Source organism: Hylobates moloch, unplaced genomic scaffold (assembly GCF_009828535.3).
Source record: "Hylobates moloch isolate HMO894 unplaced genomic scaffold, HMol_V3 SCAFFOLD_2, whole genome shotgun sequence".
Taxonomy (NCBI): domain Eukaryota; kingdom Metazoa; phylum Chordata; class Mammalia; order Primates; family Hylobatidae; genus Hylobates; species Hylobates moloch.
In genome coordinates this window covers 93,932,098-93,956,048 of record NW_026652277.1, presented here as the reverse complement: position 1 = coordinate 93,956,048, position 23,951 = coordinate 93,932,098, and the positions used below count along the sequence as shown (strand labels likewise).

Genomic DNA, 23,951 nt, shown 5'->3' with positions numbered 1-23,951 from the left:
TAGGAAGGATTTAATGGAGGAATGGCCAGTGGACTGGACCTCTAAGTGTGTAATTCTAGGCTGTATCCCATGCTTAGAGATTTGTCTTTCCTTTCTCCCACCACTCAAAACTTAACTGTAATGTTTCTCACTCATTTGAGTACATCTTTTGTCAGCTAATCAGGTAAATGAATGTGCACTGTTAGAAGTTGATTCTGTTTTTGTTATCTCTCCAAGGTAAAATAGATTTTAGTTCCTTTAATGCCTTAACTTGGGATTCTAAATTATTTGTATAATCTATTGCCCCCCCACCCCCGCCCTTAAAAAGACAGGAGACGGAAGTCTGAGAAATGACTGATCCCTCAAAGCTTCAACAAAGCTAGTCATTTGATTCCTGAAGGAATGTATTCCCAGGTACCTTGCATGGGAACTTCTGACAACTCAGCAGGTGTTTGAAAAAGATTTTTGAGGAGGGACAGGCCATTTATTATTGTTCTTTAAAATGCACTGCTTGGGGTACCTTTACTTTCAATATCATTTTATGAAAATTCAAAATAATTGAACAATATCTGATTCTAAAGACCACTTCAATCAAACTAAACATACAAATCATTATACCAATAGCAAGTATTTGTTTCATGGCTACATGTACCAGACACTGAGAAGAGTGTTTTAGTTATGTTATTGTACTTGATCCTTACACTCACTCTTCATGGTAGCATTTTACAGATGGAAAAACTGAAGCTTAGGGAGGTTAAATTATTGCCCATTGCCACATAGCTTGTGGCCAAACTGGGATCTGAACCCAGTATGTCTGTTGACTACTCATAACCAGTATCTATTTTTAAGGCTGCCACTATATTCTAAAAGCAATTCAGTATTATGTATCTGTGTTCTTTGATCAGGTACTTCCACTTGTGACATTTTACTCTTAAAACATCATTTAAAGATGCCAGACTAATATCTCTATCCTCATTTCACAGCTGAGAGCCACACATAGGTAAAATGACGTGCCCAAGGTAACACAATTAAGAGGACTCAGAAAGTGGAAAGATCTCTGAGTTAATCCCAACTCTTCTCTGGTTAGAGGGTGAATTTGGCCAAGCCACTCAGACTCTCCATACATAAGTTTTCTTATCTGCAACGGAAGGTGTTCTCACTTATCTGTTCTGCTTATACTATAAAGTGACACAAAAATGCCTTGAAAAAAATGCATGTGGCTTAATTGCTGGTGACTGTGATTTATACACATTCACATACACATTTCTTAACTTGTCTTTTTACTTCTTTGATTTATCAATTCCGTCATATTTAAGATTGCTGGCACAGGAAGAAATTTCATGTGTTGCTTTTAGGAAAAATACCCTGCCCACTGAAAAAAAAATCTATGTCATAAGTACAGTCCTATTTGAATAATTATTTTAAAAGTCATTAAATCGACTTTAAATTCTTTTTTAAAGATTAAGTGCTTAGTCACTGTTGTTAGAGCCTATACCTTTTAAGGATGAATTTTCCCCCTCGATTTCCTTTAATCATAAATAGACATCTCTCACTTTAACATTTAAATATTTATTTTCCTTTATTCATTCATCCATCAACACCTATTTATTGAGCTCCTGCTATTATAATAAAAAATGTGCCAGATGTTGGAGCCTTAGCAGTAATAATAAAATACAGGTCCTGCTCTCACCGAGTTTACAATCTTGTGACAGTTTGTTCACATAACATTCTCTCCTTCTATAGAAGCTAAAACCAGTAGAAAAGAACTAGGAAAAATTAATAAAAATGGATAAATATTAGCCAATTTATTGTATGTCAAATCTATAAAACACACAAAAATGTATCTTAGAGTTACAATGCATTGTATGACTTCTCATCTGCAGTATGTTTTAAGAATATTAACATTTGTTTTAAATTCTATGATAATTCATAATGGCAAAATATTTTAGTGGCAATGTAAAAACAGCTGGAATAAAAAAATTTATAATCTACACAACAAATAACTAATCTGTGTATTTCCCTTATCTTTTCGATACATGCATCCACATTTGATTAAACCAACATATACTCTGCCTTGTAAAAATGACATTAGATGACCATGACCATGAATGCATTCAACCTTCCTGGCACTTGAAATCAACATGGATGTATTGTTTCATCTTAAGGAATGGAGGATGAGTTTATTTCTGCTCCTATTGCACTATGTGATCTTGCAACTTTAATGTGCAATAAATAAAGAAGGCCTTCCTTCATTTTTGATTCTGGCATGTAATTGTCATTATTAGAGCAGGTGCACAAAATAATGCCTACATAACTTGAAGATCTAAAGTCATTTTGTTCTAAGGCATATTCAGTAGTAAATTTTGTGAAATGATCAGAAATGCAATGTTACTAAGGGAATCAGATGTTGTTCTAAAGGTTTTCTTTTTGATCTGTAAGCCCAAGAAAGAAAATTTAGAGGAGGTAGAACAGTAGGTTGGAAAGAGTACCACTTTGGAGCCTGAACCACTTAGGATTGAATCCTCTCCACCTCTTACTTGCTTTGAAAATTATCCTTAATAATACCTAGCCAATGGTTGATTGTGAAGAAGGAATACAATACAATATATATACAGCACTTCGAAACTGGCATATTATAGATACTCCACAAATATATGTTTCCCCTGCTTTCTTATCCACCATATAATTGTCCATATATTGAAGGAGAGGTGGAGATAACTATTTTAGGTTGAGTTTAATTTCATTTGTGGCTTGATGAAGAACAACAGAATCTTCATTTGTGAGACACTGCCTTAGAATTTTCAATTTATTAGACGTAAAAATATGTCTAATATTGAGTTGAGTTATCACATGCTACTTGTGGTAAATAGTAATAATTGATCAATAGTTAATTTCTTCAAAAGATTACTCAATTACTTGAATATTTCATTCAACTCTGTATCTTTTATTTCCAATATTATCTGACCTTCTCTGGATACAATGTGCTAGTTGCTTTTTTTTTTTTTTTTTTTTGAGACAGTCTTGCTCTGTCACCCAGGCTGGAGTGCAGTGGCGCAATCTCTGTTCTCTGCAACATCCGCCTCCCAGGTTCAAGCGATTCTCCTGCCTCAGCCTCCTGAGTAGTTGGAATTACAGGCACCTGCCACCATGCCTGGCTAATTTTTGTATTTTTTGGTGGAGATGGGGTTTCACCATGTTGATCAGGCTGGTCTCGAACTCCTGACCTCAGGTGATCCACCCACCTCGGCCTCCCAAAGTGCTGGGATTACAGGTGTGAGCCACTGCTCCCAGCCCAATGTGCTAGTTTTTAAAATATATTCCTTGCATTGTTTTACTTAGATAACGTCGATTAGAAGCCATTCAGACACAATTATAATTTACTTTTTCTCATTAACTGTATAATATTAGTCTTTTGGTGCATTTTACTTTTGGCCCAATGTAATAAAGTGAGAAAAGATTTGAGAATACAACTTCCACATCTCTTTCAAATTATATATCACTACATTACAGTATTTCTAAAGGTGTTAAGATTTTTATTAATATGTTAATGACACATAACAATTATACATATTTATGGAGTACGGTGTGATATTTTAATTCATTTATACAATCTGTACTAATCAAATTGGGATAATTAGCATGTCTATCACCTCAAATGTTCGTTATTTCTTTGTATTGGGAACATTCAAGATTTTCTCTTTTAGCTATTTGAAAATATACAATAAATTATTGTGAACCATAGACACCCTGCAGTGCTATTGAATAGCAGAGCTTATTTATTCTTTATAGCTGTAATTTTGTATCTGTTAACCAACTTCTCCCTATCCCCACTCCCACACTTCCTAGCCCCAGTAACCATTATTCTACTCTCTACTTCTATGAGATTAACTTTTTAAACTTCTACATATAAAGGAGAACATGCAGTATTTATCCTTCTGTGCCTGGCTTATTTCACTTAGGACAATGTCATTCTGACTTGTCCATGTTGCTGCAAATGATGGGATTTTACTCTTTTTTATGGCTTAATGTCATTCCATTGTGTGTATGTGTGTGTGTGTGTGTGTGTGTGTATAAAACATTTTCTTTATCCATTTATTAATTGATGGACACCCATTTTGATTCCATATATTAGCGATTGTGAGTAGTGCTGTAATAAACACAGGCTTTCAGTTATCTTTTCACCATACTTATTTCCTTTCCTTTGGATACATATCCCCAGTGGGATTTCTGGATCACATGGTAGTTCCATTTTTAGTTTTTTGAGGAATCGCCATACTGTTCTCCATAATAGCTATACTAATTTACATTCCCACTAAAAGGGTGCAAGAGTTCCCCTTTCTCCACAACTTTGGTAGCATTTTTTTTTTTTTGGTCATTTAGATAATAGCCATTCTAACTAGGGTAAGATGATCTCATTTTGATTCCAATTTGCTGTTCCCTCATGATTAATGTTGAGCATTTTTTAATGTATTTCTTGGCCATTTGTATGTCTTCTTTTGAGAAGTGTCTATTCAGATCATTCACCCATTTTAAAATCAGATTATTGGGGTTTTTGTTTGTTTGTTGCTGTTGAGTTGCTTGAACTCCTTGTATATTGTGGATATTAATCCCTTGTCAGGTGAATACCTTGCAAACATTTACTCCCATTCTGCAGTTTGTCTCTTCATTCTCTTGATGGTTTCCTTTGCTGTACAGAAGCTTTTTAGTGCAATATGGTCCCATTTGTCTATTTTTGCTTTGGTTGCCTGTGCTCTTGAGGTTGTAGCCACAAAATCTTTGCCTAGACTAATGTACCAAAGCATTTTCCCTACATTTTCCCCCAGAAGATTCATAGTTTTTGGCTCTACATTTAAGTTTTCAATCCATTTTGGGTTGATTTTTGCATATGGTGAGAGATAAGGATCTAGTTTATTCTTCTGAATATAGTTTTTCCAACACTGTTTATCAAAGAGACTGTCCTTTCCTCAATGCATGTTCCTGGCACCTCTGTCAAGAATCATTTGGCTGTAAATACATGGATTTATTTATGGGTTCTCTTTTGTGTTCCATTGGTCTATATGACTGTTGATGACAATCTAAGGTGTTATGCTTTGAGCATCCTTACTTTAATGCAGCAAATTCATAGAGAAGAATTTTATTCTTATTTATACACATACCCCATTATGAGTTAGACAATTATTCTGAATAATCATGTAAGCAAATCCTGTCCCACCTGAGCCAAAACCCACTAATGACTTCTTGTCTCTCTTAAGATAAACCCTAAAGCTCTAACCATGGGCTGTGAGGCTTCACATAATGTGTAGAGCTCTCCCCTACCTGACTCCTCACTCCCAAATTGTCTCATACCCTCTTCCCTTGTTCACTTTTGCTCCAAGTCCTTTGTTCCAGTTATGTGTGCCTGAAGTGTCCTTGTACATATCCACTTGGCTCTCTTCTTCACATCATTTAGGCCCTTGCTCAAAAATAACTTTAAAATAAAAAGACCTTCTGGTGTCTCTATATAAAAAGCATCCTTACTCCCACCTCCATCCTCTTACTTTGCTTAGCACTTTTACTGCCACCTGACACGTTATCATCATGCATCTATTTCTTTCCTTGTTGGAAAATGAGTTCTGTGAGCCTATACATAGAACAACACATAAATAATAGGAGCTAAAAATATGCTGAATGCATGAATGAACACTGTACCTCAAGGAAAGTTTAAATAATCAACTCAGCTATTTCTAGAAACTGTAAGTTCTCCTTCCTAATTGCCCAGGAGACTCTGCTGAGCAAGGCAAAGATTCAATTTGCAAGGAAAGAGTTAAATAATATTATATTGTTAACTATTGTTCTACTACATTTTTTTCTTTTAAAAAACAAAAATTCTTTTCTCATTGATTTAATCAGGTTTAGCTTAGTATTGCCAAGGTAATGAAGCATCAGAAATATTTTGCAAAAAGCCAGAAGTTTTGGCAAAACTTAATATATATTTTTATTTGCCTATTTTCTTATCCACTATGATGGTTTATTAATATGATTTACTACTTTTTCTTTTTTTATAAAGGTGATGATCACCTCTCATGGAATAATGCAGTTTTAAGTACTACTGCTTGTATTTAATTATCTAGATGTGATCAGTATTCTATATCAGGAAACCTAATCAAGAGATTTTAACCATGCTCTTCAACACTAAACTCTCTATAACATTATTTGAAGTAATAATTAATACTTTTCTTTCATTTAGACTCAATTGTAATAATTTTCTGAATCTTTTAATTCCCTTTTGTTAGCAAATGTAGTTAGCAACCTAATTCCTTAGCAATTGCATTACTTTCTCAGTTCTTTAAGACCCTTGTTAATAACCTCACCCATTTCAGAGCTGTAATTCTCTCAGAGTTTTATAAAATATTAGCTCGATTTTAATGTTCCTGAACCTGAGGGGAAGTGTTATCTGAGCTCCATTTTGGGAATAATTTTCCAGTTTATTTTTGTATTATTATCTTCCACATCTCCAGTTAATTTGCCAAAATGTGTTGACTTTATGAAATGATTGCTCTGCTGATATGCTTTGACAGAAAATCAAAACTGTTTAAAATGAATAAGTTAGCTTATTTGACTTCTTAGTCAGAAACTGGTATTGATTTCTTTCAACTTCTCCTGCCGTCCAATCTCACTATAGAGGTTTCCATTTTGAGTAGTCTAATATGCTAACCCAGAGATGATGAGTAAGTTTCCCCTCATTTTCTTTCCGATCTGACATTACTCATATGCCCATTCTGTAGCCATACCACAAAAATAAAAATTAATTAAACCAAAATATGTTCATGGTTTTTAAAAATAAAGATACTGTCTCTTAGTAATAACCTCACAGAAGTAGGATTTAATATTATTATTTTGACTTCTTTTAGTATGTCAATATAAGAAATAATAATGTTTCTTTATCCTTTCTAATCCCATATTGAATATATTGAAGTAATTGACAAGTCTTTTTTTGGATCAGTTTTACCCAATTTGATATAATCTCATGTAATCTACAGGAATTCACTTGAAGGTGAAATTTACTTGTGGGTCTTCATCTGAAATTAACAAATAGTATCATTATAATAATGGTATTACATATTCATAAAATTACAATATATTTCTTAATTTCTACCAAGTGTTAGTGACAGAGAAACTCATTCAAAAAGTATATATTATTTTCCACTGTTTCAAGGATAAATTTATGAGACTGAATTTGTGATAGTGCTTTTAAGGAAGCCATAGATGATCCATAGACTTCCTTGCACCTGTTTTTCCATCCCTGCTTGGCAGTTAGGTGGAAGAGCAAGGAAGCTGATCACTGGATTGACCCAGCTTTGGGGTTTTTCCTGGAGGATGTAAAGGAAAGTCAGGCATACTAAATGAAACAAATAGGAATATCTTAGAATCTGAAATTTCATGACCTACTTGAATTGAAAGCATCGGATAGGATGTAGCTTTTAACTCACTTATCATATTAATTGAAGTAACAACAATAGTATTATTCCTTACTTTTGGTAAATGTGCTTTTGGTAAATATTAAATCCTACTTCTGTGAGGTTATTACTAAGAGAAGATATCCTGATTTTTAAAAATTATGAACATATTTTGGTTTAATTAATTTTTATTGTTGTGGTATGGCTACAGAATGGGCATATGAGTAATGTCAGATTGGAAAGAAAATGAGGGGAAACTTACCCATCAACTCTGGGTTAGCATAGTAGACTACTCAAAATTTGGTAAATTACAAAGCTGAATTACATATTTCTGTGTGAATATGTCTAATTTTAGTTATGATTAGCACTTAGATATTTACAAATTACTGATTTTTTACAATTTATTATTTTGGCTTGTGGGCAATATGAGGAAGGAACTTGAAGCACAAACTTTGGTGCAAGCAAAAGCAACTCATCTAGGAAGAGGTAGATCTCTTTGACAACATTAGTAATTAACATACCTCTTAAGAGTAATCTCCTAATAAGCATTTCTGTATTTTAGGGTGCAGTTGGTAATAAAGGTGAATTTGGTGCTCCTGGAATTCCTGGGGAAAAGATATGATGGTTTACTATTTGATCAAAATTTATGGTTATTTTATAAAGTTGTATCAGATAGGATAGGAAAATATACAGAACAAGTCCTATAGTTTAGGGGTAATCAAACTGTGGCCCTATAGTAGGGCTGCCAGAAACTCTCACTGTAGGATTTTGTGCATAAAGTTTTACTGGAACACAGCCACACTCATTAGTTTTTGTATTACCTAAGGCTGCCTTTGTGCTTCATGGCCAAGTTAAGTAATTGTGGAAGAGACTGTGTGGCCCACAAAATCTAAAATATTTACTCTCTGGTCCTTTGTTGAAAAAGCTTGCTGATCCCTGCTCCAGAACATTGGCCGCTATTCTCTTAGCCCCAGGGCTTCTTAAATTCACCATTTTATATATAATATGGTGTCTTAATATGCGTTTCACTGCAGACAAAAATTAGGTAATTTATGTAAACATTTTATAATATAGACTATAAGACATACTATAATTAAAAATATAATAAATATATTTCAGTCTATCAATAAAATGCTATACTGTAGGCTATAGCTCATAAAATGGTTGATTTTTATGTTTCTCCTCTAATACCACAAAGATGATTCCAAACAATAAATTCACTCACGAGAAGTTACTGTTGCAGTTTAGCATCTTATTCAACTTCAGTTTTTGTAGAGTATTTAAAAAAATGTTCTATTTGTATATTAAACTGCAATAACCTTGTCGTATTTTTCACTATATATGCCTATATTAATATTAATAACTTTGCTAAATTTTAAAAGTTCTCATATGTTGATGCTAAGAAAATTATCTTCTTTATGAAAATATGCTTAGTATAAGTTTTTGTAGCATTCTAGCTGCACTGATTATCGAGTGAGTCCATTGTGTCTCATTATCTAGAAGGCCATGACCATTGTGGTTTTGTTCACCTGAAGTTGGCAGAGCAATAACTGAAGCTGAAGCAGTAGGAGGTTCAGAGGTTGTCAGACAGATATATTTTGAGACCTTCTTAAGTGTGTCTCTGGTATCTGATGGCTTCATTGATGCTACTTTTTCCTCTCACAAATTATTCAGTCTGATATGCAAATTATTTATGCCTATAGGAATGTAACTGTTGGACTCAGTGAAGTCCAACAAACTCTATTGAAAAACAATACCTTGCTGCAAATTGATGTTTATTTGGGCTGCTATCTTCTTGTTTAAGCTTACTGATGGCATTAATTGATGATTCTTCATCATAAATAAAAGCTTCTTTAAATACTTGTTCAAAGGTCTAATTCTTTAAAAATATCTTTTCTCTAGAGTTTATTATTTGATCACCTAAAGAGATGGCCAAATCCAAATTTACCTTGTACCCTTATTCTACCAATCTCTTTCTAAAATGCATCACAATAATCTGATTGTTTAGATTTCAGATCATTAGGAGTTTTTGAATTATTCTGAACATGGGAATCTTTTTTAAAACATATGCAGAATCACTGAAGCACTTGAACTATAAAATAGATTGTTTGACTTTATTGTGGGATGTAACGTGAGACTTATGTACATTTACACAATAAATTATGGCATAGCAGGATAGAATTCTCTTTGAATGCTTTAAAACAGAATTTATCAAGGTTGGTATAAAATAGCATTAATTTTAACACTCCAAAATGACAGCCCTTGGATCCTTATGTGTGACAACCAGGTGCAAACTGCTACTGATTGGCTGTGGAACAGGTTCTCAACTCCTGAAAAGGTGGTGTCCACAGACTGACAATGTAAGGACTAGATGAAGCATTCAGTAGAATCAATCCTGTCAAAAGTTGATCAAAGGAATTGCCATCCAGGGCCGTGATAGTAAGAAAACAAGTCTAGAAAGTTAAGTATGCAAGCCAAGAAATTCTCTAGAAGAAAATAGAGTTTCTTAGAAAAGAGAGGGCATTTGGGGCAACATGAAGGAACTGGAGCAAGTCAGTATTTCAGAGACAGGCACTACTCAGAACTAAAGGTTTTGTTTCTTTTCCCAGAAGTCTACTTTTGTAGAAAGAATCTTGTGTGGTGATTCATCCTATATTTCACTTAAAGTAAAACTTCAGTGAATATAAAGGAATATACTGATAATCTAGTTAGATAAAGTCATTCTGAAAACCGAAATCCTCCGCCCTTGGTGCCCATTTGGTCAAAATGGTGACTGAGAGAGTCTTGCAAAATCAGTTAATAAGTGTGTCTGTGTGAAGACACTGTTCCCAGAGAACTTAAGAAGCTAATATCATAAAGAAGCAGCTGTTTTTGTGGTGTTCTAAAACCATGGCAAAATTGTCCCGGCAAATACCCTTTCATGTTTCCTTAAGCAGTTTTCTTCTGGGTCTAATTTACTTGAGTTACTTGTAAAGGGTCTCACAGACAGAGAATTCATGTAACTTCCAATGGTGCTAAATATGGTAACGGATTACATTTAACTCCTGGTTCCTGGATTCACACATCATGAGACCCTACTTAGTGGTTAATATCCTTCCAATACCTATAGAAGCAATGAGTCTTTAACCACTTTCTCTTCCCAAGGTCTCAGTCCCTGGTGGTGCCAGCTATGATTCTAACTTGTCACTTCATTTAGCTGTTAAAGGGGAGTGACACTCTTGAGTGAAAAAAAATGCCGCCTCAATAGTGTTTTCTCTCTTCTATAATCCACAGGTTACCACTTATTGAAAGTAATTCTAAGGAATGTATACAAAATGAAAACAAGAAAGTTACTAGCATATCATCTAACAGTAGGTTAATAAATTGTAAAAAATTTTTTTAATTTCAAAATTTTAAAATCATCCTCATGAGGTTTATGTTTGGTGTGAAATAGTTCTGTTATTTTATAAGAAAAATAGTTTGTTATATTTTTCTAAGTAAATTTCCAAAGAAAAATTATCAGTTCTTAACATGTGTGTCACCTCAGGGCTTTGTATCCCACATTTGCTTCAACGTGAAATATGTGCATCTTCCAGAGTAACTTATCCAGCATCCCCTTAACTTTGGCTCTGCTTGTCAGCAGTTACAATTCTTTGTTTTGTTTTGTTTTACATAGAATTAGGAGTACTTAAGAGTACTGTTAAAAAATAAATAACTAGGATGAATTGTTTAACTGTTTCACTTGGAGCAAAAACATATGTACAATACCATAGAATAGGTATCTCAGGTCTAATATTCTCAAAGTGAAGATTTTTTCTAAAGTTAATATTTAAGCTAGGAAACTGATTTATACTAATGGAGTGAAGCATATTCTGAGCAGTGTGAAGTATTAATTTGTACATTAACTATACTTTACACTTACATCAATGTCATACTTCAATAAATTAAGTGATTTGCATATAAATCACATTATTCTAAAATAAACCTACACTTTGAAATTTAGCTAGGTAATAGCAGTAAATTTTTTTAAATCAAGACTCTGAACAATGCATTAATATACTGTGGTGGCATTTTTCCTCTGACACCAGGGAGAAAAATAGTACACTAAACAACACAATTTTATAAAATGTATTTATGGAATGTGGAGTAATGAGGACTCTAAGGATGAAGTATAGCATTTAGTTATGTTCTTTTGTAATTGTAATGCTTATCACCCAGTACAGACTTGCAGTAGACATTCTTAATCTAATATTAGCTCTAATCTAATAAAGCCTTACTGTTAAACATTGCATAAAAATAACTGTCACCTTTACATTTATTCAGAACAGCTATGATTTTGCCTAAGAGATTTGGTAAGTGTTCTGTTATGAGTTCATTTAAGAAAATCAGTTCTGTGTAGTAGTATTATTAGGTAGCTGGCGACTTCTGGTAAGCTTGGATGGACAGAAGCCTCTGTCAATCAAAATGAGTAAACTGGATGGTTCCATTTCTAAGAGAAGTGAATGACTTTAAGCATAAGATCACATGCATGCAGCCATACACACACACACACACACACACACACATGTTCACACCTTGCATCCTCATGGTATGAAGTAGGAAAATGAGATGAGGATTTGGACACTATGAGCAAATTTTGCCCACTTTGCCCCCAAATATAACACTCAAACCATGTTTGTTTTCATTACCTGAATACTTCAAACAAAAAAGTGCCTCATTTCATACTTCACTTATGTATTTAAACATAACAGATATATTTCTCTAGAAGTGGGGATTTTTTTCTAAATAGGAATAATTATTGTCCAATAATCTTATCCTAATAATGTGATAGTAAAAATTGAACAAATATAGAGCCTAATTTATGCTAAAAGCCATATTCTGTCTACTAAATTAATTTAAATTTGCCCTAAAAATGTTTATTTTAATAGGAAAACTTTTACTAAGTTAATTTTGCTCCCCATGGAGTAAGTATGAAGTAAATCATGGCCATCATTACTTTACTATGCTAATATTAAATACTCAGAGTTAGACTGCCTAGGTTTGAATTCCAGCTCAAAATCTTACTCTCTAATTTAGAGCAGGACACTTGGTCTCTCTACATGTCAGTTTTCTCTTTTATAAAACAGGAATATATTGCATCTACTTCTAGCTTTATCTTAAGGATTAAACAAGATTATTCATAAAAGTGTCACCACCTGGTATATAAATATTTGGTAAACAACAGATATAATGTTAACAATAAACAGTTTGATGATTCTATTATTCTAGCCTTACTGTGGGATCAGATTAGAACTTATCTGAAGGAATTTATACACTTCATCTTAGCCAAAAGGCCAAGAAGCAAACACTTGGGGGAATTTATATTATTTATTCAAAATATATTTACAGGAGAATGTTAAAGTCACATATCTTATGTAACCTTGACCTCTTAAAACAAACTAGATGTTAGAAAACCAATGAATTCCTCACTTAATATAAATATGTACAAGAATATAAACTTTTACAATAATAATAATAACACCCATTTACTCAAAAAGTGTTATAAGCTAAATGCTATCAGGAGCCTTCTTCACATTATTTCATTCAATCCTTACAACACCCCTGTGAGGTAAGATTTATTGTCACTGTTTCACAGATTAGGAAACAGATCTAGAGAGAGAGAGGAAAAAAATATAAAAAACTTCCCCTAACGTGGTACGGAGAAAATAGTAGAATCAGGATTTGAATCTCTATCCATGGAAATCCATAGCTCTTGCCCCTTTGCCATATTACCTCATCTGGATAGCTCCTCAAATATTCAGATTTCATTTACACAGGCAGGTCTGAATTAGATCTTAAATTTGTTTGCCTGCCAGTTTAGTGAGTGAACTGCAGTTTGCTTCTGACATCCTGCTCCAAGGAGGGCTGTGTCCCTTCCCTTTAAATCCATGGACCCCTTTTAAACTGTATCTGACCCTAGGGATTCTGACTCCCCCACCTTCATAAGATCGTGTTCACCTGTTAAGAATCATTGTGCATATGGTTTTTCACCAAATGAGAGGGTTTTGTCTAGCTTTACCTTCCAAAATAAGTATTATGGAAAAAAATTTGCTTGGTTTCCAAGTACAGATTACATTTGAAGTGTGTTTTCAAACGTTCCACGCTTGACTCTCTGGAGATTCTTAACCTACCCTGCATGCCCACGTCCAGGCAGCTCAATCACAGCCACTCTCCAGATTAACCTTAATGCAACACCTAATGTAGAATTTTTTCTCTTTACATTCTCCACTAAATAAATATATATAATTTATTTATCAAAAACAAAATTGTTTAACTTAGTACCGTGGCTTTATAAAAATATAAAATAAATCAACCTTCTGGAAGTAAAAAAAAGCTGTATGCATTAAGGCAATTAAGAAGTACATCTGATAACATGATGAGAGAGTGGCCAAGCTGCATGTCTTAAAAATAGCTGGACTAACTATCGTCATTATATGAGGATATGCTTTGTGTGATGGGTCTGTTCACCATAAACTCTGAAGCCCTCAGCACTGCAGTGAGATGAGACTGCATGAGGCAGATCCATTGTTCCCTAACAGACTTTGTATTTCTTTTCTGCTGGAAAATGAAATGACTATGATCTTTGAATCTTGATTTTCCCTAAAAAGACATTTTATGAGAAGACTGCAGCTTCAGAAAATAAAGGCAGATGCTGTTACAGTTTATGTAAGTGCAGACAAGGCCAGTCACTGTTGTGAATTATAATGAACTTTCTAACAGTGCTGGTCCAGATGTAGCATTAATGCTTCAGAGACTCAGAAACTTATAGGCAAGTAGTATAAAAGCTAGAGAATTTTTAAGCCATTTGGCTTCCTCTCTATATTTCTAGCCTCACCTAATTTTTCTGTGCTTAATTTTAGACTTCCTAAGTTTAAAACATAATTTAAAATACCTAATGCATGTGACAATTTATTATAGAAATTGAGACCATTAAATGAGGAGGAAAAAAAAGACAACTTAGCTTTATTCTAACAATGGAATACTTCCTGCCTACGAAATTGTTAGGCTTTATAAAACAAGAGTGATCTCCACTTTAGAGAAAAATACGTCTGAAGCAGAGAATCACCTGTATATCTGTGTAATTTAGAAAATCCTCTAATGAGTGAAGATATAGTCAAATCTACACACAGGATTGAATTTTTAATCATAACTAGTATTCGTAGAAAAAAATGACCACAAAGAAAACAGTTTTGTAAGCCTACTTGTTGGCTTTACTTGTTAAAGGCAGGAGAATAAAACTTGAATTATCAGTGAAAAACTATTGCTCTTACATGGAATAATTGTCATTTAATTGTCTTGTCTATAGACATATATTGATACAACATAGCACTAAAATAAACAGAAACATAAGAAGGACAAAGGTAATAGAAGGACAGGAAAAAGAAAAAGAAACTTGCTCACTCTGCAGCTGATTTTATTTCTTAATGGTTTCTTATTCCCTTCTAATGCCTTCCACTCACACCCCAAGTAGAGCAGTTGGCAGGGAACACAACAGATGGATGACAAGCTCAACACATGCCGTGTATCTGGCACCCAGGCACTTGACTTTTATTTGCTAAACAGTCATATTTCAAGAACCTAGTCTGCTAATGTTCCTATTTGGTTTAATGTACTACCAGCTTCTAGCATGTAAATATTAAAATATTGCCATAAGAAAGCTCACACTGTGTTTCTCTGCATAGTTAAGTGGCTAATTATTTTATTCTTGGTGTAGATACTGAACAGTGGATTTAAACATATAACTGGTATTTTATAAAGACATCTATGATTTTAGATATTAGAGTTTCCTTAAAGTGGCTCTATCTAAAGGAGCTTTTAGCCAGAGACATCAGGGACTGCCAAAGCCAGTGTAAGGTATTGAATGAACCTGTTAGGGAAGACTAGAAGATTTGAGCAGATGATCACAGATGATTGGTATCTTTTTTTTCTATCTCCATCACTGCATTTTCAGATTATTAAACACAAAACACATGCATTTTTTTCATGAATTCTCCCAGGCCACCAGGCAAAATTACAGCTTATCCACTCTGCTCACATAGCACTTTGTTTATATCACCAATATAGTGTGTGTCTATACACCCTGCTAAAATGTGAGCTCCTGGAGTAGGACTTGGGGTCTGTCTCGTCTTAATCCCAGCAACTGACCCAGCATATGGTACCTGGCTGATTCTGGATAAGTGTTTGTTGAGTTGTTCAGAATTTGAGGACTTAGCCCCAAGCCAGAAATAGAGAAGAGAAATAGAGAATGACTGTTAGAAAACTTCGCTGAGGAAAGATCGGAAAAGCACCCCAATGCCAGCAACACTTCGGTGAAAGTCCTTCATACTTTCTGCAGAAGCATAATTTAGGGAAACAAGGGAATATCTTCTTTGCAGAACAAAGTTTACAGGTATTGCTTCCTAGAATTAAATATAATAGAAGTGTGTCCATCTCCAGAATTTGCTTTCCATTTTCTTTTGGAGAAGGTATGCTCTTCCCACTCTCTCAAACACAAATATTCAAGTTATATTGCTTTCTTTTTATCCAGACTAGATTTGAAAATCTCCTAACTTTCTCTACAACATCGTTAGGGTGTATTCCTTCTCCATATCTTCATAACCATTTACTTCAGGGCTGAAGATAAGTAACCAATGGCTTCAGTGCATTTAAGGTCCTGTAGAAGTAATTGATATGGAATAGAACTATAAATTACTCATCACGAGGAATACTCCAGGCAGGAAATAGTTTGCAGTTACTGCTATATCATTGTCCTCAATTAGGAGCTGACTGATGACACTGTCCTTCTCTTTATATCTTAAATCATCTTTCACTTGTTAGAATTCTCTATTCAGATGTCAATCACTATACTTCAGGTATTTCGGTACATGATTCACATTAAATAAGTATTTCTGTAGTATTTTTATGAAGTTTTAAGTTTTGTTTAAAGACTCTCTTACAGTTAGTCTCATAATAAAGTGAAAAGCCCAAACATTTGTGCCTGACACTTTCAGAAAATCATCACAGTTACATAGGAGCCCAGATTCTGTAGTGGGTTCTACAACACTGACTAAGGCTTAATTCACTAACTTCGCTATGTATAGGAAGAAATTTTTACCTCTCCAAGACATTTCAAAATTACTTGGGTTTTCTTTTTGTTTTTTATTTGAATAAGTCTTAGTACAACTTGTATTTAATTAATTTGAAAAAGGATTGTAAAATAACATCCCGTTGACAGGAAAACTTAAGGATTGTAGTTGACAACAAATGTAGCATATGTAAACAATTTAGTTTAAAAAAAAAAGCACGTTGTATTAACAGAAGTACAAAACTGTATAGTATCCACAACAAAGTGTGTGTGTGTGTGTGTGTGTGTGTGTGTGTGACAGAGAGAGAGAGAGAGAGAGAGAGATGGTCCTGTTCTGTATTCTGTGTAAGACCACTTCTGGAATGATGTGCTGAGTTCTGAGTGCCACATTTTAAAAGACATGACCGACCAGTGTGTGCCCAGAAAACAGGGACCATAGTATTAAGAGACTCCAAACTATCATTTGAAAAATGAGTGGTTTACTGAATAGAAGGCTTGATAGTGGCACAAAGGGATGTCATGTATAAGACTTATAACTTTTTTTTTTCTGTGTAATTGCAGATAAAAGAAATGAGACTGATGGGCAAAATATGGGGAAGGTTAATTTGGGTTCAGAAAGCATTTATTCAGTAACCATACAGTGAATTTTTTTTCTTTGCTCTCCACAATGCCAATTAAGCAGCAAAAGTATTTAACTTTAAGAAGCTTTCAACAGAGTTGGTGCCTCATCAGATTCTTTGGTGGAGTTGTTATACATAAATGCATGAATTTATATTTGTCCTTATATTTAAGAATGCCCATCCTGCTTGTTTTCTAGGCATATGCACCTGTATATACATATGTACACACATATACACTCAGGATAATAGATTTTAAGAGAGTAGATATTGAGTTAGCTACCACTAACCACCCATATATACATTACCATGATCAAGACATATATTGACCCATAAGAATAAATAATAATAGGATCTCATTCATTTAAGATTAAAGTTTTAAATTGGCCTTATCCTGAGCATTAATGTGATTAAAATATCCCTATGCATTTAGCTGCATTAAGGATCCAACAAATATAAAGAATTCAAAAAGTCTGAGATTTTAAACCCTTTGCTATATATATATTTTTAACTTGGTAATTTATTTCTTAGAATGAAGTCCCAAAATATAGAAGGAAAAAATTATCCCCCTGAAATAAAAGGATTCAGATTGGATATCTGAAAAAAATTTAAAAATATAGGTTTTTAAAAATTTCCTGAAACATTTAATGGACTGCCAACAGTTTAAGAACCATAAACTATTTCGATTTCTAAAGATTATGGCTGAATAAAGCAGGACTATAGTCAGTAACGTAGAGGTCGCCTTAGTAATACACAAAATCAAAATCAGATTTACTTTTTTCTGCCTGTTTTATTAGTTTTAGTCCTAGAATCCTGGCATTCCACTTCTGATATTTCTTCTAGTTATTTCATGCAATATTCAACTTAAGTGAATTTTCTTTTAATAAATACGAACTAATTAATGGGGAAGTATGATATATTTCAAGTGGACACTAAATTTATATAGAAGGTTATGCTCCCAGAAAAATATGCTCTAAGTAAAATGATAGATCAATTTTTTCAATACAGAAATGTTATAATAGTATCTCAGATATTTTAATCAAAGGCTGAATGTCTAACTGTTAAAAAAAATCACCACAAGATAGTATGTAACTTTCTACTTTCTGTATCAAATGCTAGTTATTTGCAATTTTTTTGTTTACCTGCTTGCTTTATCTTTATTTGCTTGGTCTCATTAGTACTGGGTTTGCAAACTATAGCCCTAGGGAATGTGATTTTTTTTATCAAATGTCCTTCAGACAATATATATTTCCTGCACAATAAGAAATACATTGCTTCCAATGTCAAAAGAATCAAGAAGACTAATAATTTATAGTTTATGACTAGCTATGCTTACTGTTGAAAAATATGCAGTGATTACAAGGACGTAAAATTAAATCCTGTGATCAGTTTTTCAGAAAGCAGCCAGCTGACCCTAAACATCACCTAACTTTGTCCCAAAAACTTCTCAAAGAGGTTATTTTGAATTTTGGCAAGGGTACTTTTTAATTGTCCTGTGAAGTTAAAGGTGTTATAGTAATAACCCAGGCAACGATACTATCAGCAGCAATGTTAGATTTCGCCTGCTTTGTATTACACATATTTATTAACTTATCTTCCTGTAGTTTGAATTTGTACCTGAAAAGGAATACAAATCCTTTCACAGAAAACCCTGTAATGAAAAAAAAACCCTCAGAAATAAGTTTTGAAAGTTATGGCTTCTATGGGAATCATTTATTGTGATTTTCTTTCAATAATGAACTAAAGTATTGATTGGAAGCCAAAGAAGAAGCATCTTATTTCTTCCTTGGACTGAAATTTTGAGGAAGGAGAGGCAGCAGGAGTTCAGAAAAGAAAACTAATGTATACCTTCCAGTAATTTTAGGAGGATATTTATTTTATGAATAGAATTAAATTTGCCCTCAAAGTGCTTGTGGCACCTAACCTGGGTGTCAGAGGGAGCATAAAGAAAGACTTCTTCTGTTGACATAAGTTAGGTTTTAGATAAACACATTTCCTATGAGTTAATCAGTGATGTCCACTGAGTTATCGTTGAGTCTAGAATTATGTTTATAAAACACATTCAGTCAGGAAAGAGCAGAGACCATTTGATGCTGGCCACAGGAAAACACAGTATTTTAATTACAACAATCATAAAACCTGTGTCCATTAAAGACATACTCTCAATATCACAGCTTTAGAGAGTTTTGGTACCCAATTAACAGTGCATCTGGGTGTAATCCTAACCTGACATATGGCGGGGTAGGCCTTTGGGTGCCAGTACTCAGAGAACCTGGTGCATGAGTGGGCTGTGAGCAAAGGAAAAGAGGAGATACCATCACAACTTTTTTTCCCAAAGAAGTATTTTTGGCAGTGTATACCATATTGGCATACTTTAATGGATAATATGCCATGTCTCGTGATCGTGTGTAACTAGTAATATGATATAAAACATTATACTGGATCAACTGATGAAAATAATCTGCTCCTTATGGACAAGTGGACATACTTCTGTGATGAGTAACAGGAGCTCCATTTCCATAGACTGTTTCCTGGCACCAAATACTTAATGTGTTTTCACTATCACTTTATCAAATGATATTGGAAGTTTCTAATAGATTTCTGTGATGCCTGAGGTCTAAAACTATAACAATTCGTTTAATGATAGAAATGTATTTATTATATAGATAAGTAGATTATATTTTGTTGATTCTCTAACATTTAATTACATTTAGCAGCAAAGTTTTACTTTAGTGTTTAGTATATACTGTGATGATAGCTGTTATACCGTAGAATACTTTGATAATTATCTAATCTAAGAAAAACCTCAGTCTTTAAAATAATATGTGTGCATGTATGTAGCAGACATCTCTGGTAAGAACCACTAAAACTTTCTTTAAAATGTGTTAATTAATGAAATAATGAAAATTTCCTTAGATTTAGACAGAATATTACTATTTTAAAGTTTAAAGATGTGAATTTTTCTTCATAGCCTTTGAATTTTGCTTAAATAATTCAAATAAATGATAGCTACCTGCTTTCTAGGGAATGTTTAAAAACTGTTATTTTATAAATTAATTGTAAATATTTGATAGAAATAAAGCAGTTTCATGACGTTGTTAGCGTATTTTGAGCTGTCTAAACCTGGACACTCAGAAGCCAAAGTAAATTCCTATAAGCAGGAAAATTCCTAAAACTCTATTGAGAATATGCACATCCTCTCAGGAGTATCTCATTCTAGCCTGTGTGCTGTTTACAAACCAGACTTGTCAAAGAGATGACCCCAGAATTCCAGCAATGGAAACTAAAAGGCATCTGTCTTTTTACCCAAGACAGAAACCAGATGAACTGGACGAACTAAAAAGTCTTCCAAGTAATTGCTTTATATTAAATGGCATTGGGTATGTATTCAAAATTGATCTAATGGCAATCAGCAGATATGGGTAATAAAGTAAACATGCTTGTACATATATAAGAATACACACACACTCACATATATATATATATAATATATATAGTGAGAAAAAATTCCAATTTTAGGCAAGAAGTCACTTAAAGCCTGAATTAAATCTTTTTCCAAAGACAGTGTAGGAAGGCAGCTAGGTATGCAGAGTTGAAGTGTTTGGGCTCAAATTCCGAGTCTACCACCTATTACTGTGCAATGACCTGTAAGAAGTTCATTAAGGCAGCATTATCTGCCTGATAGTTTTGTTGTCAAAACAGCAGTGCCTGGCCCATAGAAAGCACAATGTCAGACTTCAATATTATTCCCAGAAGTTTCAAAGAGAGAAAATGAAATGAGATACTAAATAACATGTGGAAAAACATAGGCTGTAGGAGACCTCAATCCCAATCTCAGGTAAGTTACTAGTTAGGTGACCTTTGACATGTTACCAAACCTCTCGGAGCCTCCATTTCCCTGTTTTAAAATTGAGGTGACAGTCCTGGATTTGAGAACTAAGGGATAGATGGAAAGTCCCTATGCATGATAGATATTCAGTATTAGGCTACCTTTCCCCACAACACGAGAGCTATTTGTTAAAGACCACAAAAACGTCTATGTTCGTGTATCTTTATGGATCATAACATTATTCTGTGTACTTCTTTTAGGGTGAAAATGGTTTACATGGTGTTCCAGGATTACCTGGTCAAAAGGTAAAGAGTCCTTGAATGTTTCATCTGAGTTAAGAATTTTAACATGTTAAAAATAAATTTGCACATAATATTCTGAAATTTTATTTGATTAGGCTGAATTCACTCAAAGACTTTTAGAAAGCTATGGATGTCTTTTCAAAGAGAACTCGTGGAAGCAATCCCCTCTTGAAGGGACCATTCTAGGAGGATGCTTTATCACAGAGCTTTAGTAACATGCTTCTCCAAAGAACTAAATGGTAGTGCTTTCTGGGGTCCGTGATAGCTGCTCTGGAAACGTGTCTGCTTTTATTAGTCAGAGTCTAAAATGTAAAATAGAACAAATTGTACTTCCTTTGACTGGTTTTGGTTACCTCTTGCTTATCTTCTTTTTTGTATATCCCAGATAGAGCTAAACATAATAGTTACAATGACATAAAGTATTGTATATTACAAAGATGCTGTAGACAACTATCTCTTCAAAAATATTTTTCTTTCAGAACAAGGGATTCCTAATAAGCAAGGAGTTTTGCATGGGCCAGGTTGCCTCTTTCTGTGCCTAGTATCTTTCTCTTTACCAAGGTGAACTTCCTTTGTGCCCCGCCCCCCCTACTTTTTGTTTTTTTGAGAAAGAGTCTCGCTCTGTCTCCCAGGCTGGAGTGCAGTGGCGCGATCTTGGCTCACTGCAAGCTCTGCCTCCATTCACGCCATTCTCCTGCCTCAGCCTCCCGAGGAGCTGGGACTATAGGCGCCTGCCACCATGGCCGGCTAATTTTTTTTTGTATGTTTTTAGTAGTGACGGGGTTTCACCATGTTAGCCAGGATGGTCTCGATCTCCTGACCTCGTGATCCACCCGCCTCGGCCTCCCAAAGTGCTGGGATTACAGGCGTGAGCCACCACACCCGGCCAGGACTACTTTCTTCTTGTAGGAAGAAGCATGGTTATCTGTGACAAGCATTACTGAAAACACAGAGATCATTATATTCCAGCTTCTTGGAGGGATGGGGAGCCACTTCAGGTGGGGCCAGCTGTCATGATACCATCCAGATAATCCCACCACAGGAGAGAGCATTATTGATGTAATATTAGATGCCCACCAAAGCCAAGCATATAATTTCTATGCTCTGGAGATGTTTTACTGGTTTTGGCAACAACATGTCAGAAGTTACTATGCATGTAGGTTTTTCTCTATAGCTGAAAATATCATTTAAAAAGATATGCACTTATTTATAGTTACAGATTGTGTTAAAGAATTTATTTACTTGGCCCAGTAAAGATAATAAGATTGAACTGGCAGCAATGAAATGGCAAGCTTCTGAATTTCTTCACAGCAGCTCTAGACAAAACCCATTGATATAGCATGTGCTGCATCTGCAAGTCGAGTTGCAAGCCAAGAGATGTGCAGATTTATCTGCTGGGAAATAGTTTTGGACTTTCCAGCAGCTGTTTGTGGTGGCTGCATCATGCTGACATTGTGGCTAATGTACTGGAGGCGTTTAGCAGCTTCAATGTCAGCTTGAATTAACAGATCAAGTTAAAGTCTATATTTTAGGAAAAATGGTAGAAAAAAATATAGAACATGCATTCAGTGGTAAAAAACAATACCTAACAATTGACATATATTCATTCCTGGTAACTTTTAGAGGGTAGATGAAGCAAAAATAATTATTTAATTACATGCATGTAACACACACACATATTATTTAATCATATAATTATATTATCTAATTATGTATACTATTTAATTATATAATCATAAACATATATGCAATTATGTGGGTATATATATAAAAAACATACTCACAAACTAAATATGTATGTACACATGCATGCATATTTCTATATAGTTAAAAGCTGGCATTCCCTTTCATATAATTAGTATAAATTTTATATACCAAGGGTCACCTTGTTGAGGCATTACAGAAAAAATTCTAGAGATCAGAAACCCTCTATCTCCTGTCTCTGTGCACCCAGGAAATGCTTGCTGAATGCTTCTTATGCTGAAGGCTCTCCATGGGTGGAGAGATGCACATGACCTGTTCCCAACATTCACTTCCTAGCTATGTTGTCATGAGTGCCTGACATGTGGGAGGCACTCAATCAACTTTTGTTGAGTGTATGAATGAAACATCAGTTAAGGGGGGAAATAAGCTTGTCAGATCAGAGAGGGTGTAGATGAAGAAAGGGAGATGTACACCTTTTAGTGTAAATATGGTGATTGAGAGCCAGCAGCCCTCCAAGCACCAATCTTCTTTCTGTGACTGAGCCAGCATAGTGGACAGGAAAAAGCATAGCACTGGTGTCGAAGGTAGAGCCAGAACCCAAGGGTTCAAATCTGAACTCATTCATCATAAGACACTTATCAGAATGGTATGCCATAGAAGTCAGCTTTCTAAGAAGGCTGTTTCCACTGAATCTAGTAAAATAAATAGTAATTATAAGAAGAATGGCTAACTTAGTCTTTGCCAGGAACTATGAGGATGAATCAAAATCTCAAAACAAACCGTTGAGGAAGACAGTATTATCATACTTATTTTATACCTGAGAAAATTCAGACTTATCAAGATTAAATTGCCTTGGAAGTGGTGAAGCTGTAACTTATACCCTAGAAAATCGTTCCTTTAGTACTTAGAAATATTTAAATCTTATGTAACTTAATATTGGTTTAGAGCGTACATGTTAGAAATGGTTATTTACAATTATTGATTTTTCATTGTTTGAAACAC

The 23,951-nt window shown here is 34.3% G+C and overlaps 1 protein-coding gene across 1 annotated transcript in view; it reads left to right on the top strand.

Annotated features, from left to right (window-relative positions):
- COL19A1 (collagen type XIX alpha 1 chain) overlaps positions 1-23,951 on the top strand; it is a 337,609-nt gene that overhangs the window by 72,139 nt on the left and 241,519 nt on the right. The window contains exon 10 of the mRNA XM_032154149.2: positions 21,204-21,248. Within this exon, the coding sequence (XP_032010040.1) occupies positions 21,204-21,248 (45 nt within the window). The remainder of the gene's footprint in view (positions 1-21,203; positions 21,249-23,951) is intronic.